This window comes from Salminus brasiliensis, chromosome 19, assembly GCF_030463535.1.
Source record: "Salminus brasiliensis chromosome 19, fSalBra1.hap2, whole genome shotgun sequence".
NCBI classification, from domain to species: Eukaryota; Metazoa; Chordata; class Actinopteri; order Characiformes; family Bryconidae; genus Salminus; species Salminus brasiliensis.
Window position 1 is genome coordinate 30,407,023 of NC_132896.1, and position 24,858 is coordinate 30,431,880.

The 24,858-nt window shown below is 41.6% G+C and overlaps 4 protein-coding genes across 4 annotated transcripts in view; 1 reads left to right on the forward strand and 3 right to left on the reverse strand.

Annotated features, from left to right (window-relative positions):
- Nucleotides 1-4,858, reverse strand: part of clp1 (cleavage factor polyribonucleotide kinase subunit 1) — a 5,564-nt gene extending 706 nt beyond the window's left edge. Inside the window, exons 1-6 of the mRNA XM_072663525.1 lie at nt 4,778-4,858; nt 3,231-3,508; nt 2,615-2,722; nt 1,684-1,803; nt 1,420-1,557; nt 1-342 (exon numbers count right to left, since the gene is read on the reverse strand). The exon at nt 1-342 is cut by the window's left edge and continues 706 nt beyond it. Coding sequence (XP_072519626.1) covers nt 1-342; nt 1,420-1,557; nt 1,684-1,803; nt 2,615-2,722; nt 3,231-3,506 — 984 coding nt within the window. The 5' untranslated portion in view covers nt 3,507-3,508; nt 4,778-4,858. The remainder of the gene's footprint in view (nt 343-1,419; nt 1,558-1,683; nt 1,804-2,614; nt 2,723-3,230; nt 3,509-4,777) is intronic.
- A 684-nt stretch (nt 4,859-5,542) lies between these two features.
- On the reverse strand, nt 5,543-8,735 carry selenoh (selenoprotein H). The gene is made up of 5 exons (XM_072663466.1): nt 8,634-8,735; nt 7,553-7,676; nt 7,194-7,336; nt 6,269-6,393; nt 5,543-6,069 (listed from the first exon to the last, which is right to left on the reverse strand). The coding sequence occupies exons 1-4, from the start codon at nt 8,653-8,655 to the stop codon at nt 6,287-6,289; spliced, it is 396 nt and encodes a 131-aa protein (XP_072519567.1). The 5' UTR covers nt 8,656-8,735; the 3' UTR covers nt 5,543-6,069; nt 6,269-6,286.
- Nucleotides 8,736-11,342: 2,607 nt separating this feature from the next.
- mif (macrophage migration inhibitory factor) lies at nt 11,343-13,891 on the reverse strand. The gene is made up of 3 exons (XM_072663539.1): nt 13,649-13,891; nt 12,403-12,575; nt 11,343-11,852 (listed from the first exon to the last, which is right to left on the reverse strand). The coding sequence occupies exons 1-3, from the start codon at nt 13,754-13,756 to the stop codon at nt 11,786-11,788; spliced, it is 348 nt and encodes a 115-aa protein (XP_072519640.1). The 5' UTR covers nt 13,757-13,891; the 3' UTR covers nt 11,343-11,785.
- A 3,211-nt stretch (nt 13,892-17,102) lies between these two features.
- Nucleotides 17,103-24,368, forward strand: LOC140540754 (uncharacterized). The gene is made up of 4 exons (XM_072663182.1): nt 17,103-17,977; nt 18,286-18,515; nt 19,752-19,833; nt 20,858-24,368. Exons 1-4 carry the CDS (start codon nt 17,686-17,688, stop codon nt 21,724-21,726), a joined length of 1,473 nt encoding a protein of 490 aa, XP_072519283.1. The 5' UTR covers nt 17,103-17,685; the 3' UTR covers nt 21,727-24,368.
- The last annotated feature ends 490 nt before the right edge of the window (nt 24,369-24,858 follow it).

Below are 24,858 nucleotides of genomic sequence, written 5' to 3' on the forward strand. Positions count from 1 at the left end.
ATGTGGGTAGAAGGAGGCCCCGCGGAAGCCGTAGAAGTACTCGCGGATCTTGTCGTCGCGCGTCTCTCGCCGACAGTCCTTGGAACGCTCCACCACGCCGCCGGACTTGGGCAGGAGGACGACGCGGACGAAGTGTGGAAGGTCACGTTTGAGCTCGTTGTAGAGGCGCTCTTGATCCAAGACCAGGACCACGTCCACCTGGAAGGCCGAAGCGCAGTGGACCAACGCCTGGTAGCCCGAGCCCTTCACCCAACCACAAGTGTTGATGATGCAGCCTCCTACACTGGCCCTGCGGTTCACTTCACAGCGCTGGGAGAACACCTCCGCCAGACATGAGGTCAGCTGCACCCAGAGAAAGGAAAGGGGTATTAGAGAGGGGACAGAATTGTGCAGAGCCGTGCAGTAATGTGCTGTTACTACATGCCTGGTGTATCCTTGGGAACATACTCCTTTTCCAGATCACACGCTAGGTCTTATTTGTACTGAATATTTGGTCCAACTTTCTGTAATAACAGCTCTAATAACAGCAGTACAGCTTATGTAATTACACGTGTGTCAACCTCAGTTGTGCATCTCAATAGCTGCAACAGGAAAAGCAGCAGCCTGCTTTTGTTAGAGTAACTGTGTCTACGGTCCAGGGTAGAAGGCTTTCGACTAGATCTTGGAGCACTGCTGTATAGATCTGCTGTGAAGGCGACAAGAGCACTAGTGAGGTCAGGATGTTGAATGATGATCACCACTCTTCCTCATCCCTAACTTATCCCAAAAGTACTGGATGGAGCACCACCATCATTTCAGAGAACACAGTTCCACTTCTCCACAGCAGGGACAAACCCAAAAAACATCAACAGGGTGTTGGGTGCACAAGGCTTATTAATGCGCGAGGCCCGTAAAGGCTCTCTCATCTGGACGGAACTGACAGAAAGGCCACTGTGGCAATGATAGTTAGGAGTCATACCTCACAACACACACCATTCAGAGTGCCCATGCTAACTCTGGCCACCCTGTTCTACAAGTGGCACTACAAACATGGACTGGACTGAACTCTTTGGTGCAGTGGAAGAAGGTCCCCTGGTGTGATGGGTCCTGTTTTCTTTTACACCGCTTGGATGGCCAGGTACACGTGAACTGATTACCTATAGAATGTGCTGGATCCGCTTTATATCTGTGGTGGATACACCTCGCAACTGACCAGGCTTAAAGAATCTGCTGTAACGTCTTGGTATCAGATACCAAAGGGCACGCAGGTGACCATCAGCATATTAAGCAGATGATCATAATGTTTTGGTTGCTCTGTGTTTTTTGTGTAATGCACAAACACTGCATAATATAACATAAATGCTAGACAATGGAAGAATAGCCATAAAAACAGGCACTTTTATGAATAGCTCGGCTGTGTAAAATTTGTTTTCCCTTCACCTTGTTATAAAGTTTGATGTTGGTCCCTGGTGTGGTGGAGCCAAAGTGGAAGACAAGGGGAGCTTGCACAGAGAAGCCTTCCTCGACATCTGCTGGGCGCTCAATGCACAGTGCCGACATAGTCCCAGGAACAGACACCTGAACACATCGTTGTTAAAATAATCATTAAAGGCACACAAACAGGAGTTCGGACTGGTTGCAGACAGTTGTGAAAATAAATGCTTGTAACAGTGTGGAGAGAGTTTGTAAATCATATTGTCTTACGCCGCTTTGGCCGACGTCCAGCTCCACCAGCGTGGGCCTCCTGCCCAGCCTGACAGCGTAGTTTAACAACAGCCGACACACTGTCGACTTCCCTACATCAGTCGGGCCCACCACCATGACCTACGCAGAGTATAGCAACAGCAAATCAGTGCAAGATCAGAAATGGACAAAAGCAGAAGGACAACTGTCATATCTATATCTATATCTATATATATATATATATATATATATATATATATATATATATACGCTGCTCAAGTATAGATATAGTGACTCTGGTTGGGTATTTAAAAATCATGACTTTTTTTATGTCAAAATAAAAGTCTCCCTTTACCAATACCACCGACCATCCACTTCATTAAAACGACCTTCTTGTTTTTGTACTCACTGTCTATTATATCAGCTCCACTGCCATACAGGAGCACTTCGTAGTTCTGGAATTCCAGACGGTATCCATCTATGTCTCTGCATACTTTGTTAATTAGCCTCCTTTCACCCTGTTCTTCAATGGTCAAGACCACACAGAACTGAGCTTCTGTCTCTGACTGTCTCCAGCACCACGTCAGTGTCACTACAGTGCTGAGAATGACCCAAACCCCCCACAAAAAAAACAAAAATAATAGCTGCTCCTTGCAGATTCTGAAGAACAAGGTGAAAGAAGGCTAAAACAGTATGCTGAGAAACTGATGGACACCAGTCTGGAATTAAAGAACTACAAAGTGATCCTGTATTTGTTTATATAAGTGTAGAAACAAGGAGGTGGTTTAATGAAGAGGCTGGTTAATGTATATGCTGGTTCTGTTTGACCTGCAAACCAACAGGAAGAGGAATCAAAGTTGGCACTGGGTACTTACAGGCTACCTGGCAATGGAAACAGGCACAAAATGTGTGTAAATACAAACAAACAAACTTGTGTGACACAGTGACGTACCCGTGGTCCCCTCTCATTGTCTCTCTCAGCTTGTCGTCTCATTTGCTCCAGTGCAGCGTGTGTGTTCAGATACAACAACATTGGTGTGTCTTTGGAGACATATGCCACCTACAGACAGAAAGAAGCAGATACACAATACATTTAATGACATTTCAATTAATATTTTTATTCTTACACACACAGGAACAGTCGGCGTGGACAATGTTTTTTTTGGACATCTTCTGAAATCAAGTATATAAAAAGGAGTTTATCCTGCTTATGTTGGAGTAACTGTCTCTACTGTCCAGGGATGGCTTTTTACTAGATTTTCTAGCATTGCTGTGAGGATTTTTGATTACACTCAGCAACAAGAATCTTAGTGATGTCAAGATGTCGGATGAACTCATTCCAAAAGTACTGGATGAAGCACCGTCCATCATTCCAGAGAACACAGTTCTTCCACTGCTCCACAGCTAAATCAACGCTGGGGGGGCTTCATACCCCTCTAACCCACGCCTGGCATTAGGCATGGTGCCAAAAGGTTCATGTTTATCTGCTCCAGAGAGTCCTATTCTTTTGGCAGTGCTTCAGCAACTGAACGCAGGTGTCAGTAACGGGTGCACAGTATGATCCTCACCTCTGTTTTGCCCGAGAGCGACAGACTGCAGCCCTGCCAGGTGAACACAGCGATCTTGGAGCCTGGTCCGAACGTGTACTTCTTGTTTCTGTTCAGTTCTGAGCCAAACACTTCAGCCATGCCAGTCAGGAGTTCCAGCTGGACCCGCTCTCCGGCCTCCACCTCGAAGCGGAGCTCGGTCTCCTTCTCCAGGTCAAACCGCGTCCCTGTGGTCCCAGCACCTCCGCCAGAACTCCCACCTTCCTCGCCCGGTTTCTCTGCGGCCTCCGTGCTCATGTCTGGAAGGAAAGAGACGATGAAGAATAAACCATATCATCATCATCATTATTATTATTATTTTCAACTGCACACTGTCATCCTGTACACACTTTACTACTAAATGCACTGCTATGGATGGTTTAGTGCATTTGGTCTCATTTGGTCTTATTTAGTAATTTGGGACAAAACCCATGTCCGGTTGATTAGCCTGCCAAAGAAGCCAATGTTACTCCACACAGCTCTTGGTTAAGACATGTTTGGTGTCCCAATCCACAGTATCTGTGTATAATTATTAGTTTTTCCACTTAAAATTGAATTGAATTTAAGGTTTGTGCACCCTGTTACGTGATAGGAGTCAAATACACCTATAATACCCAACCCAACACATGGGGTACCACAGAAACCACTTGGCAACACCATAGCAACCACCTACATACATTTAGCAACTGTCTTGCAACCACAATAAAAACACTTAGCTCAGCAAAGCCATAGCAATCACCCGGTGTACCACAGCAACGACCTAGCAACACCCTAATAACCATGAGGATACCACAGCAACAGCCTGGAAGTGGGAACCACGTAAGCTGCGTTTTCTTCAGGAAATCCACTTTTCTATTGCTGTTCTTTAATATTTATCTACAAAGCTAATATTATATCATGTACAATTTGGGAGACTTCCATTTCTTGGTAACTACACGTGTCTGGTAGCTTCAGGATAAGACTAAGGAAGCACAGATTGGACACAGGCAGGTTTTGGGTAAGTGGGTAATTAAGTGAATTAGGTCAATTGGATTTGTTTGGGTGAACCACTCCTACTATCAATAGCTGATCATCAGTGGTGGCAAATCCAGGTCCAGAAAGTACAAACCCGCCTCAGAACATTTTCTGGACCACAATCCTGGGGTGGGTTTTTAACACCTGGGCCTGAATTTGCCACCTGTACTGAAAACCACCACTTGTTTGCTGCTATGCCCTCCTTTAACACTCCAGGTGTGATCAATACTACCTCAGTGAGTGCTAATACTATACGACGTCTGCAAATGAGAAAACGACGAGACTAATATTAACCCGTGCTGTTTATTTTAGCCCACCATGTGTTCAGGTTAGTGGGTGGAAATGAACACAGGCGTTTCACCCGTTAGCAATCTTAGCTTAGCTCAGAGCACCAGCAGCTAACGTGGCTGCCCGGTTTATCTACTGGGCATAAGATCCTCCCCGAATCATTAAACATGTCTCCTACAAGTGTTTCAATAACGTTAAAGAGCGCAGTGCTGTATTTCCCTCCTTACTTTCCAGTAAAATCTCCAAAAGCGTCCGAGGGTCTTCAAATCACCCACCAGCGCCAAGCAGCTCGGGCGCCTGGCGATGACGTCAGACAGTAGCACACACGAGGTTTTCAATGTAAAGGTGCTTTGATCTGACAGAAATGTCATATATACATTTAACAAATTCCTGCTTATTACAAATAATATTGAACAGTGATTTGATAACATTCCTTATTAAATATATTGCCCTGCAATATATTTAATGTCTATTATATATATAGTGTCCTGCATTGTGTTTGCATGTTAATAAATTATATAAGTTAAAAAATGTCTTTTTTTATTATTAATTATCATGGCAGTATCATTTGTGGTTAATTTTGATGTTTGATTTTGGTTTGTTTTGCAGAATAAATGACATAAAAATAACCCAACCTTGAAAAACTCTCATCTTTAAGATGGCAACTAAGTACAAAGACATTTTTCAATGTAAAAAGATTATTCTGGAGAATTTTTATCTATTGGTTTTTTCATCATAAAACTACTGCCGATCTCAAATTATGCCGAAGTGAATACAAAATGGAGATGCAGACATTTGAAATGATATTTTACATATAAATTAGTTTTTTTTTAAGAATGTATGCATGATCTATCATATACATCACATACCGAACTATATTTAATAATACAAACACCCTTTACCTTTATAGTAAACAATATCTTTAGATTGTTTAGACTGTATTTTTAAGGATCACATTGCTACTATAACCGTGTGCCACAAAATGAGACAAATTTGAAGTACAAATATAGAAGCTTTATTTATGGTGAGAACAGAAAACATTGTAAAACAATCCAGTTTTAGGCAGGATGCATCTGTAACCCCAACTTGGTGCAGATTAGGGGGCTGACTGGTGTTTTACAAAAGCAGGAGTACTCAGTTAGCCTTATAACCCAAGACAAAAACACAGGACTGCTGAATAGGAGGAGAGCTGATGGATATTTGTACTGGACAGTTTTCAGTTTCGGTCCAAGATATCCTGCTAAACTGAAAACTCCTGCTGTGACATACACAAAGCATCCACCAAGAAAACAACGACAGGTCTACTCAAACACTACTATACCAGTAAAACCACAGATCAGTCAGAACAGATCAGATGACCTGAACTATTGGGATATGTGTGCAGAGAGGTAAAGCAGGAGATTACAAGGAGGGTGCAATAAGCAATGGTCAGGACGCCACGTTCATCAGAGAACAGACTGGAAGTCTTCCATTTGGTCCGTCCTCGTCATTATGCATCCACGGAACCAAAGATGATTGACTGAAAATTTAAAATAAAAAATAAAAGTCATTTTTGTGATTTTTGTTTATTTCCATTTTGGCAAGTTTGTTAAGCATTAATCCAACTTGTATGTGAATAATAGCTTCTGCCAAAAGCAATTAATGAATATGAAAGTACATCTATGAAAGAGTCACTTTCTATTAACATATTTGACACTCATACTCATTGACAAACATACCCATCTCCTCATAAATCTCTACTTGCTCTTCAGGGCATCTTCAAGCACAGTCACAACCTCTGCAGGATCCGGAAACTTCAGTTTACGGGGAGGACCCTTCTTGATGCCAGTCCACAGGACCACCTCTGCCATAGAAAAGAAGTAAGGGAAAATAATGGCTCTTAACGTTTTTATCCATAAAACATACTTATAAATAATGTGATTGCTAGCTAGTCAGAGTCTAACAGCTGAGAAAAATATTATTTTATTTATTTGTTTGTTTGTTTATTTATTTATTTAAATTGTTGCACATTTCCAGACTTTTGCAAATGTATGTAAACAGCCGCTGAGAAATACATCACTGGGGATATTGTCTACTTACAGAATCCCACTGGATCTATAAACAAGTGATAAAAATATATGCTAAGGTGCCACTGGTAGTGTTGTATTGCATGCATATAGGTCCCAGACAGTGAGCATTAGTTTTTGGCAACGTGCAGTTAGTAGCAATCACAAGCAAGTCTTTTTGGGTTACTTAAAAAGACATGAATCAAGAGTGTGATAATTTAGGCACGCAATTTGCACTGTACTAAACTGATGGCTATAAGCTTTAATTTTTTTTAGGCTGTACGAGCCATATAGCCCCAATGCTTTCTCAAAATCTCACACACTGGTCATTTCTTGAATAATCAACAGTATACAACTATATACAATGTACATTTGCTTAACCATCACTTTATTCATCACATCACAGGGTCTGTTGGTATTGCAGTGTAAATGTTAAACGTATGGCTGGCTAATCCTGCCCCTGGAATCAAAGCCTTCACCATCATCTAGCTTATCATCACAAAGTGTGCTGAAACGAGACTCTGCTAGTTTTGGTTAAATAGTGTGTGAAAGTACATCAGTATTGTAGACACTGGTTTGTGCTCAGCTGTGCCATTACCTTTGCTTCCCTCCACTAGTGTGACCTCAAAGCTGTTCCGGCGAGGTTTCTGGGGGTTGAGCACCACATGCAGATCGGGATGCGCAGCCAGGAGTGCCTCACGGACCACGTCGGCATTCCGACCATACACTCGTCAGCTTTTACTGAGAAAAAAAAACATCACAGCAATTATGTAAAAGCATGCTTGTTTTTTGGGTGAGAGCTCTAGAAAGGTAGTCACATCCCAACTATTATCTATCAGACATATATTGAAAATATACAAATATATAATTTCAGTGTCAACTATGTAAACAAAACATTATTTTTAAAACTATCTTTTAGCTTTAAAAAAAATTCAAAAGATAGAGTCTGATTCTGACCAGTGTTCGATGACCACTCTTTGGCCAAGATCGCCTGCGTCTTGTTCGGCCTCATTTACTTTATCCTTCTTTGCCTCTGGCTCCACCTCTGCACCAGCATCCACCTTGCGCTTCGCCCCACGACCTACACACACACACACACACACACACACACACATATATTTCACACCATTTAGTTAAATCAGAATTGAGCGGATAAACAGACCTAAACATGTATACACACACACACACACACACATATCTAACCATTCATGTTAAGCATTAAATCAGTGAACCTCAACCAAAACCGAGGGGCTGTTTGACTTATTGTATAGGTAAGAAAATACATATAATGTGAATGGATGTGCAGAGACCTGAAATGCTGGAGTGCAAATATTCTGTCTACAGAATTTAAGGTGCATTTGAGGTGGAAAAGCTTTGCCAATAGAATAGGTCATTCTGGAGCCCAGGCTGTGGGGCAGTGTGATCTAAACCCATCATCCTAATCATCCAACATCAGTACCAGACCTCTACTCTGCTACTCTTGTGGATGAATGCACTGAAATCATCAGCAATAAAAACCTTCCTGGAGATCTGAAGTAGTTACTGCACAAAGAAAATCTCAATTAAGCAAATATCTTGATTTCAGAAGCAAGTGTCCACAAACTTTCCCTCGCTGATTGTTGGGTGTGCACTTCGTTCACGTTGCCGATAGGGGGCGACAGTACGCCTCAGCATTTTCTCACGTGGGTCCCTGTTACAAAATCCAGACTCCATCACCACCCGCCACCAGAGCCTGACCTCACTAACACCTTTGTGGCACTGAAAAAAGGGGCAGTATGTGCATGTCTACACAATTTGGGGCATTTAGGGCATTTAGGGCATGTCCGTTGTGCGCGTTGGCATCACCCGGAGCCCAAACTGTTGGCTAGTCCAAGATAAGTGAAGTCTTCTAGTAGAAAACGACGTAACCCGACCCTGGAGTGTTATCAGACAAACTAATTTGCCATTTAAGGCTAAAACGAGACCAAAATATCGTTCAGCCACAATGCACTAGAAGGCTAGTGCTAGCTAGCTAGCTATAGCTAAGTAAACAACGAACCTGCTTTAGCGCGAGGAGGCATTCTGGAACGCTGCTGTAGCGGTTTTGGCGCGCGCTGTACTTCTGAACAACTCCTCTGAGTGAATCAGTTAGTCCCTTCTATGAACCGACTCGGTGAACTGAATCGAACCCTTCCATCATTAAGCACAGGGTAGCTTTTTTCATCGCCACCTAACGTGGAGGAGGTAGGACCGCTCTGACCCCACTGGGTGTTTCTCAAAGCTGTAAAAAATATCTCAGTATTTAGACTAGATGCTTTAATAGATTATTTAAGACCAAAGTGAGTCGCCGAAAAGAACCGCTCATATTGAATAGTCTTATTGATTCAGGCATGAGCTACAGGGGTCAAGGCCAAGCAGTGGCACCACACGGTTTAATGTATATAGGCTTAGACTTGATCCTCTAGACTTTTGTGTGTCTGTGAACCCCTCGGTGATCAAAAAGCACCACTGGGTGAAATAACCAGCATGAAGTATTATGTTACCAATCATGTCAATATATATATATATCAGAACTAACTCTCTCTCTTTACCCTCTCCGAGTAAATGGCCTCCCAACCCAACCTGCTGGAAGATTGCCCGCTGAGGTCCCCTCTACCTGTGTCAAACCAGCTGCCACCTACCGGTCCAACCAGCGGGCCCCCCACCCACCACCACCCATAGCAGACCAGCGGCTCACCCGCCTGCCGCTGCTGCCTGTTTGGTGGCCGTGTTGAAACCTAGATGGACTTGTGGCTGTCTGCCACTATTAATATCACCACTATTAACTATCTGTTGTATCTGGTTTGGTCATTTTTATCAATAATGTTTAAATAGTTCTGATCAGAGGAGGATGGGTCGGGTCCCCCTTGTGAGTCTTGGTTCCTCCCAAGGTTTCTTCCTCCAGCTCTGAGGGAGTTTTTCCTTGCCACTGTCGCCGTTGGGGCTCACTGGGGGTCTTTGATCCTTCATGTCTTACGTTATTTTCATCTTTTTTCTTTGTCTTTTATTAATTACTAATTATGTTAAGCTGCTTTGTGATGACAACAGTTGTAAAAAGCTTTACAAATAAATCTGACTTTACTTGACTACATTATGCTTTAACTCTAAACAAGTTTCTCACCTATTTTACCAATAATGATGTCAGAATGTGACACAGTATTACTGGGACTATCAATCTGATCAGTGTGTAATTGTATTTTATATATATGATAATTTTGTTAACCAGTGCCACACCAGTTCTTATCTTGTCAATGTTAACCAGTAACTATTGACTTTTAGTCTTATCTCCAGCACATGTTCAGAATCAGGAGGCCTACTTTGCCTGTTAATTATAAACCAATTTTAAGCAGAAATAATGTGTACACTGTCTTTTTTGGTTGGAACGTATCATCTTTGGAGCTCAAACTGTGCTCAATTTTTGGCAGTAAACCTATGCAACATATCTTATATACTTATATCTTATATCTTATTCACTTCATCTGCTAACTTCTGCTGGGTAATAATGCATAAAATAAAAAAGTAATACATTTCAATACTCCATATTCAAAATTCATAATTATAAAAAAGTAAATGTATATTTTTATAACAAATAATAATTAATAATAAATAATGAGAAGTTAAAGTTTATATTCAGATACACTGAAGAAAAACAATTAAAATTGGAATGACCAAGAGCTTGCTGGGCCTCAACACCCCCCTCTGCAACTGGATTCTGGACTTCCTGACAGGGAGGCCCCAGTTAGTCCGGTTCGGGGACAGCATCTCCAGCATGGAGATATTCGTAAAGTCAGCATACAGAGAGGAGGTGCAGCAGCTGACAGACTGGTGTACAGTCAACAACCTTCACTTGAATGTAGACAAGACCAAGGGAATGGTTGTTGACTTCAGGAAAACAAGACACGACCACTCTCCGCTCAACATCAACGGCTCCTCTGTGGAGACCGTTAAGAGCACCAAGTTCCTTGGTGTCCACTTAGCGGAGATCCTCACCTGGTCCCTGAACACAAGCTCTACAGCCAAAAAAGCTCAGCAGCGTCTCTACTTCCTCCGTCTCCCTCCACCCATCCTCACCCTCTTCTATAAAGGGGAAAATAGTGAGCATCCTATGCAGCTGCATTACTGCCTGGTTTGGGACCTGCACAGCCTCTGACAGCAAGACCCTCCAACGCATTGTGAGGACAGCTGAGAGGATCATCGGAGTCTCTCTCCCCTCCGTTATGGACATTTACACTGCCCGCTGCATCCGCAAAGCAACCAGCATTGTGGATGACTCCACCCACCCTTCACACAGACTGTTCTCCCTCCTGCCATCAGGAAGAAGGTACTGCAGCATCCGGTCCAACACGACCAGACTCTGCAATAGCTTCTTCCCCCAAGCCATCAGACTCCTCAACTCCAGAGACTGATGTTTTTTTTCTGTTCCATGCACACACACACTCTCTCTCTCTCTCACCATTTACCCCAGACAATATGGGAAGCATTGTCGCACTAATAACTTTACTACCTCACTGGATTCAATATGTACTGCACACTGCATAATTTGCACACTACCTCTAAATTATTATTATTCTCTGTCTGTATTGTGTTGTGTTGTCTGTCCGCACTTGTTTGTTTGTGTTGCACTTGTGTCTTGTGTGCACTGTGTCTATGTTGCACCATGGTCCTGGAGGAACGTTGTTTCGTTTCACTGTGTACTCTGTATGTAGTTGAAATGACAATAGAAACCCACTTGACTTGACTTGACACTTTTATTGCCTTACCTAAGCTTTGACAGTGTTGCATATAACACACAGCATGGAGACCACAGACAGCCTCCTTTCTTTTTATGACATGTTTTAACTGCTTGTCCAATAAACTGTATTAGATCTCTTTGATATTTTATTATAAGAATACTTTTAGTATGTATTAATCTGGTTTTACACAGATTGACAGAATTACATTTCCAGCTTTTGTACTTCATTTGAAGCACTGAGAAATCCACCATCAGCAGGTAAATGTATAAGAAAATGGGAATGTCTGCAAAAAGCAACTACAAAATAAAAGCCACAGTTCTAGATAATCTACATGAAGTGCTGTGTAAGACATGCCATTTGTTTAGTGCTCTGCAGGCTACTGTTTCTGTAGCCGACGGGGTGAGTGCCCAGGAAATAGATGGAAAAGCCTTTATTTCCTTTAACCAAAGGTGGAGTTGTTCCAGGCTACGTTCGCTGCATCCATATCAATGAAGTTTATGTAGGTCCTGAAAAATAAATACAGAAATAAATTAAATAATAAAACTGTTGCACTGTTTACATTAAAAGTGAGTAGTGGGCCAAGAACTATGACTGATAGATCCAATTTATTCACACACTTGTCTAGAGAAGTATTGCCAATAGAATAGGACTCTCTGGAGCAGATAAACATGAACCTACTGGCACCATGCCTATTGACATTAGCAGCAGATCTGTTGAATCTTGTTGTGCTTCCTTAGACCACTTTTGGTAGGTACTGACCACTGCATAGCAAGACCTGCCTAATGTTTTGAAGACGTTTACACCTTGGCTCTTGTCAAAGTGTGTCTTATGCTCGCCCAATTTCCTAAAGATTTACACTGTTTTTCACTTTATCTGTCAGTGGTAGTAATGTTACATCTGACCAATGTATGTTAATAACATACCCCCTGCCTGTCCTTACTGTACATAAAACAACACAGTGGGTTTTAGCAGTATTTTTGTATTAATGACAGCCCAAGCAAAGTTAACGGAGATAACGGAGATAACGGAGTTAACGAAAGCAAATGGGTTGTATACCTGCCCGGTGAAATGCCAAGGTGTTTCTCGAGGATGCCCATCAGCAGTTTGGAGTACTGCTTGTTCTGTGAGCCTCCAATCTTTCCGATGCTGTGGAGGGAGCAGAGAGCGCAGGGATGCGATGTGCCCCCAAACATCATCAACTGATCAGGAACGATGTGCACAGCGATGTACTAAAATACAGACACACACACACACAAAGTTATATACCTTCATACTCCAATGATCTCCTGCTGTCTGTAATGTGCTGAGATGCTTCATATATCCACATCAATCCTGCACATCAATTTTTATTTATTGTTATTAGCTCTTCTGTAACTTTTGTTGTATTTAGTATGAAAACGTAAGTTTCCCTGTATGCAAAATATACAGTACTGTGACTCTGCATTTTCCTTCGGGATCAATAAAATGTTATCCTTATAGACGTACAAGACAAATCTTTCATATTTACAGGTATTGAGATATTTCAAAGTTGCTGGTTTGCATAGCAACCCGTTTTCTAATACCTAGCAGAGTATGGAGGTGAGGTGCGACCCCCTTTGTAATGACAAACACAAGCACTCAAGTACTAGATTCTCAAGTACCAGCACCAGCCAGAGTGAGGGATGGGTGTATGTAAATTTAGGGGGGCATAAATATAATATGATAAGTTAAGAATTGGCCTGTTTTACAGTTTCACATTGTTTTTTTATGCAGAATTTTGCATCTGAATGATCCCGATCCAACTATGCCAAGATACATACAACTGTCCATTCCAGGCCACCGTTACCCTTTATTTACCCTGGGTAAACACAAGGAGATTAAAAATGACTTTATACGAGGGAGCTATAATAATAAAAAAAAAAAACCCCACACCTGATTACCACTGACTACACACCTACAGGACTGCTGCACCTATGAATAAAACAGCATCCCACATGCCTTTCACCTTGAGCGTGACTCAGGAGAGATGGTCAATGGAGGAGCTCCTTCATAACACTGCCCCATTCCCCAATTCCCATAAACTGCACACTGTAGGGTCTCCTTGCTGATGGAGCAGGGAGAGAGAGCTTCATCATGATGATGATTGAAGGTCTTGGGATTACAAGATTACATAACATGTCCAGTCTGCCTCGCTTTATTGCAACTGGGAAATTCACTGACCTAGATGACTGAAAGCTGAAGATGTGTGTGCTTCATACACACACACACACACACACACGCTCATCAGGCGTACATGCATGCACGTGTGATGGTCCATACTCACATTGGCCGGTTTGCCCATCGCCCTGGCCAGCTCCTCTGTGATCTCAGACATCAGGGCTGCAGGAACCTTGTCTCTCCCCACGTTTGTGTTCACCACGAACATCGGCATGACGGCAGGCTCAGCTTTCAGACCGGGCTTCAAATGACCAGCACAATCATTCGCTACTGCCTGCCCTCTTCTTCCTCTTCCTCCTCCTCTTCCTCCCACAGAGTCCGGGTTTTATTACGATGACTCTTCAAGTCACGTGATAAAACGCCAGAAAAGACGCGTACGCCCCCTGCTGGTGTGTGAACGCAGGTGTCCAAAACTGGAGGTAACTGCTGCTCTCGTAAAATCAGGGGTATTTGTAGGCATGTGTTCTCCCATTGGGCCGGTATCATCATCTGCTCTTCTGGAAAAGCACGAGATGATGGAACATCGTTGTGAGGATTTGGTTGCATTAACCCTTCCAACCCTAAAGGCCTGTATGTGGGCACGTACTGCAAATGATAAGTAACATTCAGAGTGACCGGTATCTATAGAGTAATTGATCATTTTAAAATAGTTAGTCTGTACATTATTACACTTATTGAATAATTAATCAGTAATAAATTAGTACATATTTAAAAAGTGGTAGTTATAGAATTATTACATTTACATTTTGAGCAATTAGTAGGTGCTTAGGTAGTTAATAAATAGTAAATGCTGAACAATTAGTGGTTACTGAATAGGCTACTTACTACTGAGTAATTAGTAGGTACTAAATAATTAGTACTATTGAAAAATTATGAGTTACTACATAGTTACTATTTACTGAGTAATTAGTAGGTACTAAATAATTAGTACTATTGAAAAATTATGAGTTACTACATAGTTACTACTTATTGAGTAATAAGTAGGTACTAAATAATTAGTACTATTAAAAAATTATGAGTTACTACATAGTTACTATTTACTGAGTAATTAGTAGGTACTAAATAATTAGTACTATTGAAAAACTATGAGTTACTACATAGTTACTATTTACTGAGTAATTAGTAGGTACTAAATAATTAGTACTATTGAAAAATTATGAGTTACTACATAGTTACTATTTACTGAGTAATTAGTAGATACTAAATAATTAGTACTATTGAAAAACTATGAGTTACTACATAGTTACTATTTACTGAGTAATTAGTAGGTACTAAATAATTAGTACTATTGAAAAATTATGAGTTACTACATAGTTACTATTTACTGAGTAATTAGTAGATACTAAATAATTAGTACTATTGAAAAACTATGAGTTACTACATAGTTACTATTTACTGAGTAATTAGTAGGTACTAAATAATTAGTACTATTGAAAAACTATGAGTTACTACATAGTTACTATTTACTGAGTAATTAGTAGGTATTAAATAATTAGTACTATTGAAAAATTATGAGTTACTACATAGTTACTATTTACTGAGTAATTAGTAGGTATTAAATAATTAGTACTATTGAAAAATTATGAGTTACTACATAGTTACTATTTACTGAGTAATTAGTAGATACTAAATAATTAGTACTATTGAAACATTATGAGTTACTACATAGTTACTATTTACTGAGTAATTAGTAGGTACTAAATAATTAGTACTATTGAAAAATTATGAGTTACTACATAGTTACTATTTACTGAGTAATTAGTAGGTATTAAATAATTAGTACTATTGAAAAATTATGAGTTACTACATAGTTACTATTTACTGAGTAATTAGTAGGTATTAAATAATTAGTACTATTGAAAAATTATGAGTTACTACATAGTTACTATTTACTGAGTAATTAGTAGATACTAAATAATTAGTACTATTGAAACATTATGAGTTACTACATAGTTACTATTTACTGAGTAATTAGTAGGTACTAAATAATTAGTACTATTGAAAAATTATGAGTTACTACATAGTTACTATTTACTGAGTAATTAGTAGGTATTAAATAATTAGTACTATTGAAAAATTATGAGTTACTACATAGTTACTATTTACTGAGTAATTAGTAGGTATTAAATAATTAGTACTATTGAAAAATTATGAGTTACTACATAGTTACTATTTACTGAGTAATTAGTAGGTATTAAATCATTAGTACTATTGAAAAATTATGAGTTACTACATAGTTACTATTTACTGAGTAATTAGTAGATATTAAATAATTTGTACTATTGAAACATTATGAGTTACTACATAGTTAAATAATTAGTACTTATTGAGAAAATCTAAGTGACTAAATAGTTACTACTTACTGAGTAATTAGTAGGTACTAAAGAATTAGTGAGTACTAAATAATTGGTACTTAATTATATAAAATAGTAGTTACTGAATTATTATTACTTTTTAAATAATTAGAAGGTGTTGAGTAATTATTACTTATAATAAGTATCAGTGATTATAATTATTAAGTAGTTGTAATTCTCAGTGAATATTACCACCAAAGTTATGCAGAGTGGTTAAATGTAATATATTGGCACTGACACTGACTTTCTTTACTATTATGGAATAATAGGAACCAGACATCACCATGCACCCAGCGCATAGCCATGAAATCATTTGCTTTTTTAAAATGACCAGATAGCCTTTTTATATGTACTGTGGATGATGCTACAATGGTGGTAAATTATTCAGATAAATAAGATTTATTCTGGAACTGTTTTGCTTTTGTTTTACAACACTCAGCATGTACAATAACACGCAAATATTTGGGAACCAATGTTTACTCAAATGTTACTGTAAACAGTTAGAAGAGCAAAATGTGATCTGATTACCCAAAGGTATAAGGTTAAATATAACACATTCATTTAATATTTTAAGCAAGAATGTGTCAATAACAAAAATTGATAAATAAAAGAGCACAAAGCAAACGTTTGTCCAACCTGTTCTTGTTTAAAATGCTGAAAACAATGTTTCATGTCTCACTTTTTGCCTTTTGGGTATTATTTCTCCTTTTACCACCAATTCACAGTATCAGAAATGTTGACTAGGGGCGTCCAACACTTTAGCATGAATGGAGTAGAAATATTTTGGATCTCCCAAAACTGTGAGCAGATCATATAATAATTATATATATATATATATATATATATATATATATATATATATATATATATATATATATATATATGAGGGAGCTTTGAAAGGCTTTAGATACTTCATTAGCTGTCCAGTCTCAGCCCCCATCAACATCATTTCATTATTCATGTAAAAAAAAAAGTGAAAAATATATATAAAACTAAATGAAAATGAATTTTATTGTTATTATTTGTAAGTTTTTGGAGGAAAGCAAAAGATCCATGAGTTTTATGTATGTTAATGTGAGTGAAAAATAACAGACATGTATGATTGTGGATAGCTGGGTGTGCGTTTTCTGATATTTACGGTAAATAAATAAACAAAGCTCGCGCATGCGCACAGGACGACGTCCGGAAACAATATTGTAGGCGAAAATGCAAAGCGCTTGAGTTGGGAAGGTGAAGACAGCACCGAGCGGTGTGGCACAGTGGTTTTCTCTATTTCACAGCAGAAATCAGGGCTTTATTAATATTTCAAATCATTTCAGGGGCTGATGAGAGCGGCTGAGAGAACCTGAGCAGTTGTGGGATGATTATCTCCCCCAATTTTTGTAAATAATCGAGAGGCTGGAGCAGCTGTGCGCAATCTGTTCTCCAGGGCTGGTGTGAGTGTGTGTTTTCTAAGTTGTAACTTTATTAGCCGGTTAATTCTGAGTGGCAGTGGGTCTTAACGGTGATACAGCAGGAAAGCAGGAGGTGCTGGAGGGCTGCAGAGTGAGCTGTGAGCCTATAGGATTACACGGGAATGCTAAATCTGACTTGTGTGAGGAATGTGAGAGACAGGCTGAGAGATAGAGGTGATGGACTGAGAGATAACCTAGCCCCCTAGCCAGGCTGCTGATTTATTCCTATTCATATTTATGTGTGTATGCATGCATGCATGTGTTCACAACAAACCCCAAGGCTAACGTTAATGCCTGCGTGAACACTGAGCGCTAGTCTGACTGTGCGTAAAACCATGGCGGACTCGGTGAAGACCTTTCAAGCTCACCTGACCGCAGTCATGGACAGTCTGGTTCGCGCGTCCGTGTGCGAGATCACCAAACTCTTCCAGGACACGGTGAACGACTACTTGGTGGAGATTTCCCTGAACAGGAAGGAGAACGAGGCCCTGAAGTTGCGCCTAAGGCTGACCGAAAACAAACTGAGGAACGAGAGGAAATATGGCATGGCCTGGGCTACGAACCGCCGAGCTGCTGGCCTGCTGGCCTCGGACGACTCGGGGACCAAGAAGCGCAAAGTGGACACGAGTAAGGACAGCTCAGTCAGTCAGTAGCGTGGCATTACGCACATGGAGGAGGGGAGGAGGAGGGGGGGGGGGCGTTTACTTTTGCCTTTCTGCCTTTTTGCCTTTCTGCTTTTTTTTTTTGTTTGTTTTCTGACAACCAACATGGAGTGAGAGTAGCTGTAATGGCGACCCTCTCCTCATGCTTTTCCCTTCTCTCTCTTTCTCCTCCCTCTCCTCCTCTCACTGTCTCCCTCCCCCTCCTGATCTCCTCTCCTTTCCCTCTTCCCCCTCCCCTCCCCTCCCCTCCCCTCTCCCTCCCCTCTCTCTCAGGAGCCAAGCAGGGGAAGGAGTGGAGGAGTGGTGGTGGTGGTGGTGGTGGAGCTGGAGCTGCTGCTGCTGCTGCTGCTGCTGCGTGGGAGGAGGGGGCTGGAGGAGCGAGGGAGGAGAGGAGGGACGTGTTCCGAGTCCATCTGCCAACTGAGAGAGAGGGAGAGGAGGAGGAGGAGGAGAGGAGACGTGTCTCTGGGGAGAGGAAGGAGGTGGCCGGCATTAAAGAGGAGGTGAGCAGCCAATAGAAGGAGAGGAAGCAGCTGCGTGGAGAGATAAGAAGGAGGGAGGGAGGGAGAGAGAGAGAGAGAGTGTACAAGAGTGCAAGACAACAAGAAAGAAAGGAGGGAGGTGGAGGATGGAGAGGTATGAAGCAACGCAGGAGACGGATAGAAGCTTATATTGAGTTTAGCAACCCAGCCAAGTGCCAGTGATATACACTCTTATAATAAAGGACTCTTTGAGCGATGCCATCAAAGAACCTCCTTCGGTTCTGTAAAGAACCATGTTTGTAATGGAGACGCACTGAATGTGCAAATGTTTCTGGGGACCCCTTCTAATGAATGCATTCAGTTTCCTTAAGTTGCACTTATTGCTGATATGGATGTGCAAATGCACACACACAGCTTGTCTAGTCCCTGTAGAGAAGAAGTACTGCCAATAGAATAGGACTCTCTGGAGCAGATTAACATGAACCTGTTTGCCCCATGCCACCTAATGCCAGGTGTGGGCTAGAGTAGTATACAGCCCTCCAGCATTGAACTGTGGAGCAGTGGAGGAACTGTGTTCTCTGTAATGATGGATGGCTTTTGGGATGAGTTGAGGAGTCAGGGATGAGGCGGGGTGATGATCATCCAACATCCTGACCTCACTAATGCGCTTGTCGCTCAATGCGATCAAATCCTTACACCAATGCTCCTCCAAAATCTAGTAGAAAGCAGGATAAACTGTTTTTAATACCATAGATTTCAGAAGAAACCATGACTTAGTCCCAATACTTTTGTCCATATAGGATGTATGAGTGTAAAGAGCCTTTACATTAAGTGATGGTTCTTCAGACCTGTGAACAGGTGTCTTCACACGCTTACATATCTATTACAAACATGGTTAATTATTGAACCAAATGTGGTGCTTCTATGGCATCTCTCAAAGAACCACCACCACCACACACTGGAAGAAATACTCTGTATATTTTGTAGCAGATGGAAAACGGTGATTCCCAAATACAATAGAAGTCAATGGGTACATGCTTCAGCTTCTACTAGAAGATCTGGGTCAATGGGTTTTTTACATTGTGGTGATCAGCCATACAATTTGGCTGAAAACCCCAGTCCGGTTCCTCTAAGAATGAGCTTTGTGGTCCACGCATTGTGCACAATAAACACTACAGGCCTGAACGGCATGGAGGACTGCCTCATATGTATTGTCATGCACTCTGTTGCTTTCTCTCTGCTGGTCGGTGTGAGCAGGAGGAGGGCTGCAGGTCAGATTCTCTGAGGCTGCTGCAGGAGGCGCTCCAGATGAGCCAGAGTGAGACCAGCTCTACCCACGGTGAGCACTGCAAGGCTGTGTGTGGGAGCGAAGGCAGGCAAGGCGTTATGAGACTGTATGAGTGCTTTGCACGCAGTGGGGGAAGGAGGATTTGCAGCTTTGTGCTGAACAGTGGAAATGTAGATGCTAAAACTCCTGGAGGGGTGTTTTTCTCCCACTGACAGGCTGCTGTAGCTCTAATTTCAGAGTCAACAATAGACTGTTGGTGTCACAAGCTTTTATTGTATAAGTGTATACATGTGTATGCTTCAGATCTACAGATTCAGCTGTTGTGCTCTATACCTGTGGTGTCCGGTTCTGGTCCTGGTGGGATTGTGTCGAGCACAGTTTGGTGATTTATCTGTTTAAACCTGTTAATAAGCTGTTTATTAGGACATCCGCTCAGCCATTGTCTCCTAAGGGTATTTAGGAGTTTATCCTGCTTTTGTTGGAGTAACTGTCTCTGCTGGCCAGGGAAGAAGGCTTTCTACTATATTTTGGAGGCGCAATGCTGTGATGATTTGATTGCTCTGAGCAACAAGAGCCTTAGTGAGGTTGGGATATTGGATAATCACCACCCCACCTCTTCCCCAACTCCCCAGCTCATCCGAAAAGTATTGGATGGTGCACCAGCCATCACTCCAGAAAACATAGTTCCACTGCTCCACAGCCCAATGCTGGGGCTCTACACCCCTCTAGCCCACACCTGGCATTAGGTATGGAAGGTTTATGTTTATCTGCTCCAGAGAGTGCAGAGAGGCAGTACTTCTCTACAGGGATTAGACAAGCTGTATGTTTGTATAGTAGCTAATTGCATTCATTAGAAGGGGTGTCCACAGACATTTGGACATATAGTGTATAGCATGTCACAATAAACCTTTCCATAAATATGTACAATATTCGTCAAAGCTTATGACCTGCTGAACTGAATTAGTGGAGTGTTTTTGAACAGAGAGATCACCACACTGTACTCAACAGGTCCAGAGCTGATAGTTTCTCAACTACATCATTTAACACGTGTGTTAATGTGTGTTGGAACGTTCAGGGGAGCTGGATCCGGCCTCTGTTGGTTCTGGATCAGTTGCAGGCGAAGCATGGGAGGAGCCACCTACGCTGTCAGCGGAACCCATGACCAGCGGGGATGAGCTCAGTGGGCTCGAGACTGCTCTAAAGGCAGAACGTGAGCGGGAGGAGGCGGGACCTCCTATAGAGAGCTCCTCCCACGCCGGGAGCGCTGCAGAAAGTGTGGAGTTTATTGGCCTGGATGGTCTGTGCAGCTCTCAACAGGACGGCGGCCCCCCGTCAACACACAAAACAGAACCCGGCGAACTCCCCTCGGCCACCGGGAGCCAGGGTGATGACGATGAGGAGGAGGAGTCGGGCCGAGAGGGCAGCGACCCCCTTCACTTCTGTCCGCAGTGTGGTGGTGGCTTTAACTCAGCCAGCGACCTGGCGGAACACACGTGCCCGTTGGCTGAGGTACGGCCCTTTCAGTGCTCCGTCTGCGGCCAGGCGTTTAGCCAAGCCTGGGGTTTGAAGAGCCACGAGTGTGTGCAGGTGGGCGAGCGGCGGCACCGCTGTGAACTCTGCGGCAAGGGCTTCACGCACTCTCGCTCGCTGGAGCGCCACCAGCTAGTACACACGGGCGAGCGCCCCCACAGGTGCCTGCAGTGCGGCCGCAGCTTCAGCCGCCTGGGCAACTTGGAGCGGCATCAGCGCATCCACACGGGCGAGAGGCCTTATGAGTGCGGCGCTTGTGGCAAACGCTTCAGCCGAGTGGAGTACCTGAAACGGCACCAGCAGATTCACAGCGGAGAGAGGGGTGAGAGGAACACTCTGCAGTGCGGCCACTGCAGCCAGACGTTCAGCGACACAGAGCACCTCAAACGACATCAGTGCTTCTCCAGTGCCTGACAGCAACAGCATGTGACCATAGCACCTCATTGACAATGCTAATTGGAGTTTTTTTTAACCCCTTAAACTCTGTGGATTTGTCCGTGGGTCCAGACGTTCCTTGCCACTTCAATTTGCATCGTTTTTCATGTAGTTAAACATGTAGTAAAACACCATCTTTTTGGCCAAATCGTTGCAGTAGGTTGAGCTCCTAACTCCTAACCACTATGTTGAGACCTCGTCCTGACTGTGGTGGTGTCACTGTGTTTGAGGCTACCACTGGCCTGATGTGTCCAGAGGTATTAGCATATGTCCGTACAGAAGGACCATTAGTACCATCACTAGAACAATAAAAACATTCAGGGCTTGATTTCCCAAAAGCATCTAAGCATAAACATTGTTCATAAATGGTCTGACAAGCTTCACACAGAAATCTCTCTCTCTGCCCATTCTTAGCAATAGGATGCTGTTGGGGGAACTGGGCCCTATTTAGCAGAACTTCGGTTGTAGTATCCGGCCCTCTTTAATTTGCCCACAGATGCGTAATGTATCTAATAATAAAGCTACAGTAGAATGTGTGACTGTCAGATGACCTTTACTTTACACTGCAGCTTCTTAACTTAGCCTGTTAGTTAAACATGATGCTCTGCTCTGAGGATGTGCTAAAAAGTGCATTGTACCATACATGGCCTTGTTGGCGTATCTGCCTGCAACACTGAGCACATTCCACCAGTGCAGCGCACTCCACCAGTGCTTTTTTGCGATTGTCTTGCCGTGGTTGAGTTATTGAGTAACTCAGTCAGTCGTCACCACTGGCTAACTAAAACTTACCTTCAGCAAGGGTCATGCTGCCTTCCATCAGCAGCAGGAGCCCAAGAGAGCAGAACTGGCTTTGCTTTCTCTGGGTGACGCTCTCATCTGCTGGCCGACACGGGCATCTCCTTGCCGGTGCATCAGATGTGGGTACCCGGCTCTTTCCTCAAAGCATTCTGAAAACACGTTAGTATTATTACATGCAATAATACAAACGTGTGGGTTGGGTAATTGGCTATGTAAAAAATAATAATAATAAATAAATAAACAAATACATTTTATATATATATATATATATATATATATATATATATATATATATATATATATATATATATATGTATGTTTATTAGTATGATATTCAAAAAGGTTGTGAAATTAGAAGCGATAATAAATGAGTGTAGCCTGTAATCTAACCTTTCCTTTCAGAAAACAGCAAAAATACTTACAAAAGCACTAATTTACCCTTTGCAGAATAAAAGTATTTAAATACTCATAGCCAATTACAGTACCTCAGTACATCAGAACTGCAACCACATTATTTCTGAGTGTAAAATTGACTAAAATGGTCAGCTTTAATAAAATAAATGGACCAAGCTAAAGGCTAAAGCTAACGATATGAAAACAAGAAGGCCTGCAGTAGGCTAGAGGTTTGTCTAATATCTAAAAACAAAGCACACAGCCAGGGCTACGTTAGGGTTAATGGCTACGTGGGGGTAAATTAATGACCAATTACAACACACACCCCTCAAAACTCTACTCTGTCCTTAATTAGGGATTTTAATTGGTTTTGCTACAGAGCTCCTGCCCAAAGCCTGACCACTGATCTATGTGGTCAGGGAAAGGACCACCACTGCAAATGTTTGTTAATCTAGATGATTTATCACAATGTATATCAATCATAATCTCAATCCTGAGGCTCATTATCCCTTAGCTACTGTGGAACGTGTGTAGTTACAAATGAAGAATGGACGTTTGGACTCTGATGAATTCTTAGAGTTTAAGTGATTTTACTTGCTATGTTAAACATCTGAATTCAGATCTCGCAGGAATAAATGAAGAACAGTATCCGACGTGACATACTTTCCTTCTACCATCCAGCTCAGTACACCATGTCTTGTGCATTGTGTCCCATAAAGCAGTCTTAAGCAGATCTTTGTCATTTGTTGTTGTCAGTAGGTTTTTTATGTGCTCTTCTCAGCTTGAACTGGAAACTTGCACATTTTCTTTTCATACATTTTCCATTCTTCTGGAAATACGCCAAACACCACAACAGCCTGGTGGATCTTTAATACAGGTCTTCCACAGGTACATGATACACTCCATCATCATCATGGCATAAGATGGTACAATCCCATGACAAAACCAGGGTCTCGCCAGTGCTTCCGTCATATCGTTGTAGAACCCATACATACATACCCATACATCTCAGTTATGTGCTTCTCCATGTACAGCAGTTCCTCAGACAGTGTTTCAGACAAGACCATGCAGATCATTAAGCGACTTTAATTGCATGTACTGTAATGGCATTATTTTAAATCTCACCTTTTTCTCATTTTGAACCGAATTGTGACCCAAGAGTTTCCCCATACAGAACCTAAGTGTGCCCGGTTGTGTTTTTATTTAGCCTTTCTTTAAATAGTCACACAATGTCCTTTGGTTTGTATGTTTCTAAAGGCTCAACAGTTTGTTATGGCTCTATCCAAAGTACTGTGTCCATATTCTTTCTACTTTCTGACAGACGGATGTGCTTCTGTAGGCCAGCTTTGTGAAAAATCTGTATTTTCTTTTTCTTTAGTTTTTATCCTCGTTATTGCTCTGAGTCTATCTGTAATAAAGGGTATCCTGAAGAGCAGCTTTTGTACTTTTTATTTTAGCTTTAATTTTGCTCATATTAAAGGATCCTTTATGTCAGTGCTGATTAATTGAGAAGCGTTCTAACCGGACAATCACTGTATCACTCAGCTGAACGCTGTTGCTATATATATATATATATATATATATATATATATATATATATATATATGGACACACACACACACATATATATATATACACTATACATACAGTTTACATACACTATAAAAAGACACATATGCACATATGCTTTTCTCACTGTCTGACATAATTTTAAAATAAACTTTTCCCTTTTTAGGTCAGTTAGGATTACCAAAATGATTATTTATATTGTCTTAAAGCCAGAGTAATGAGAGACAGGACTTTTTAAGGCAATTTTGACCATATTGACCTCCTAAAAGTGTTGCTCTGTCCTCTGAGGAAGAGGTCTGACAGACTCACACCCACAATATCATCAGAAGACATGTTTCTGAGAGTCAGCAC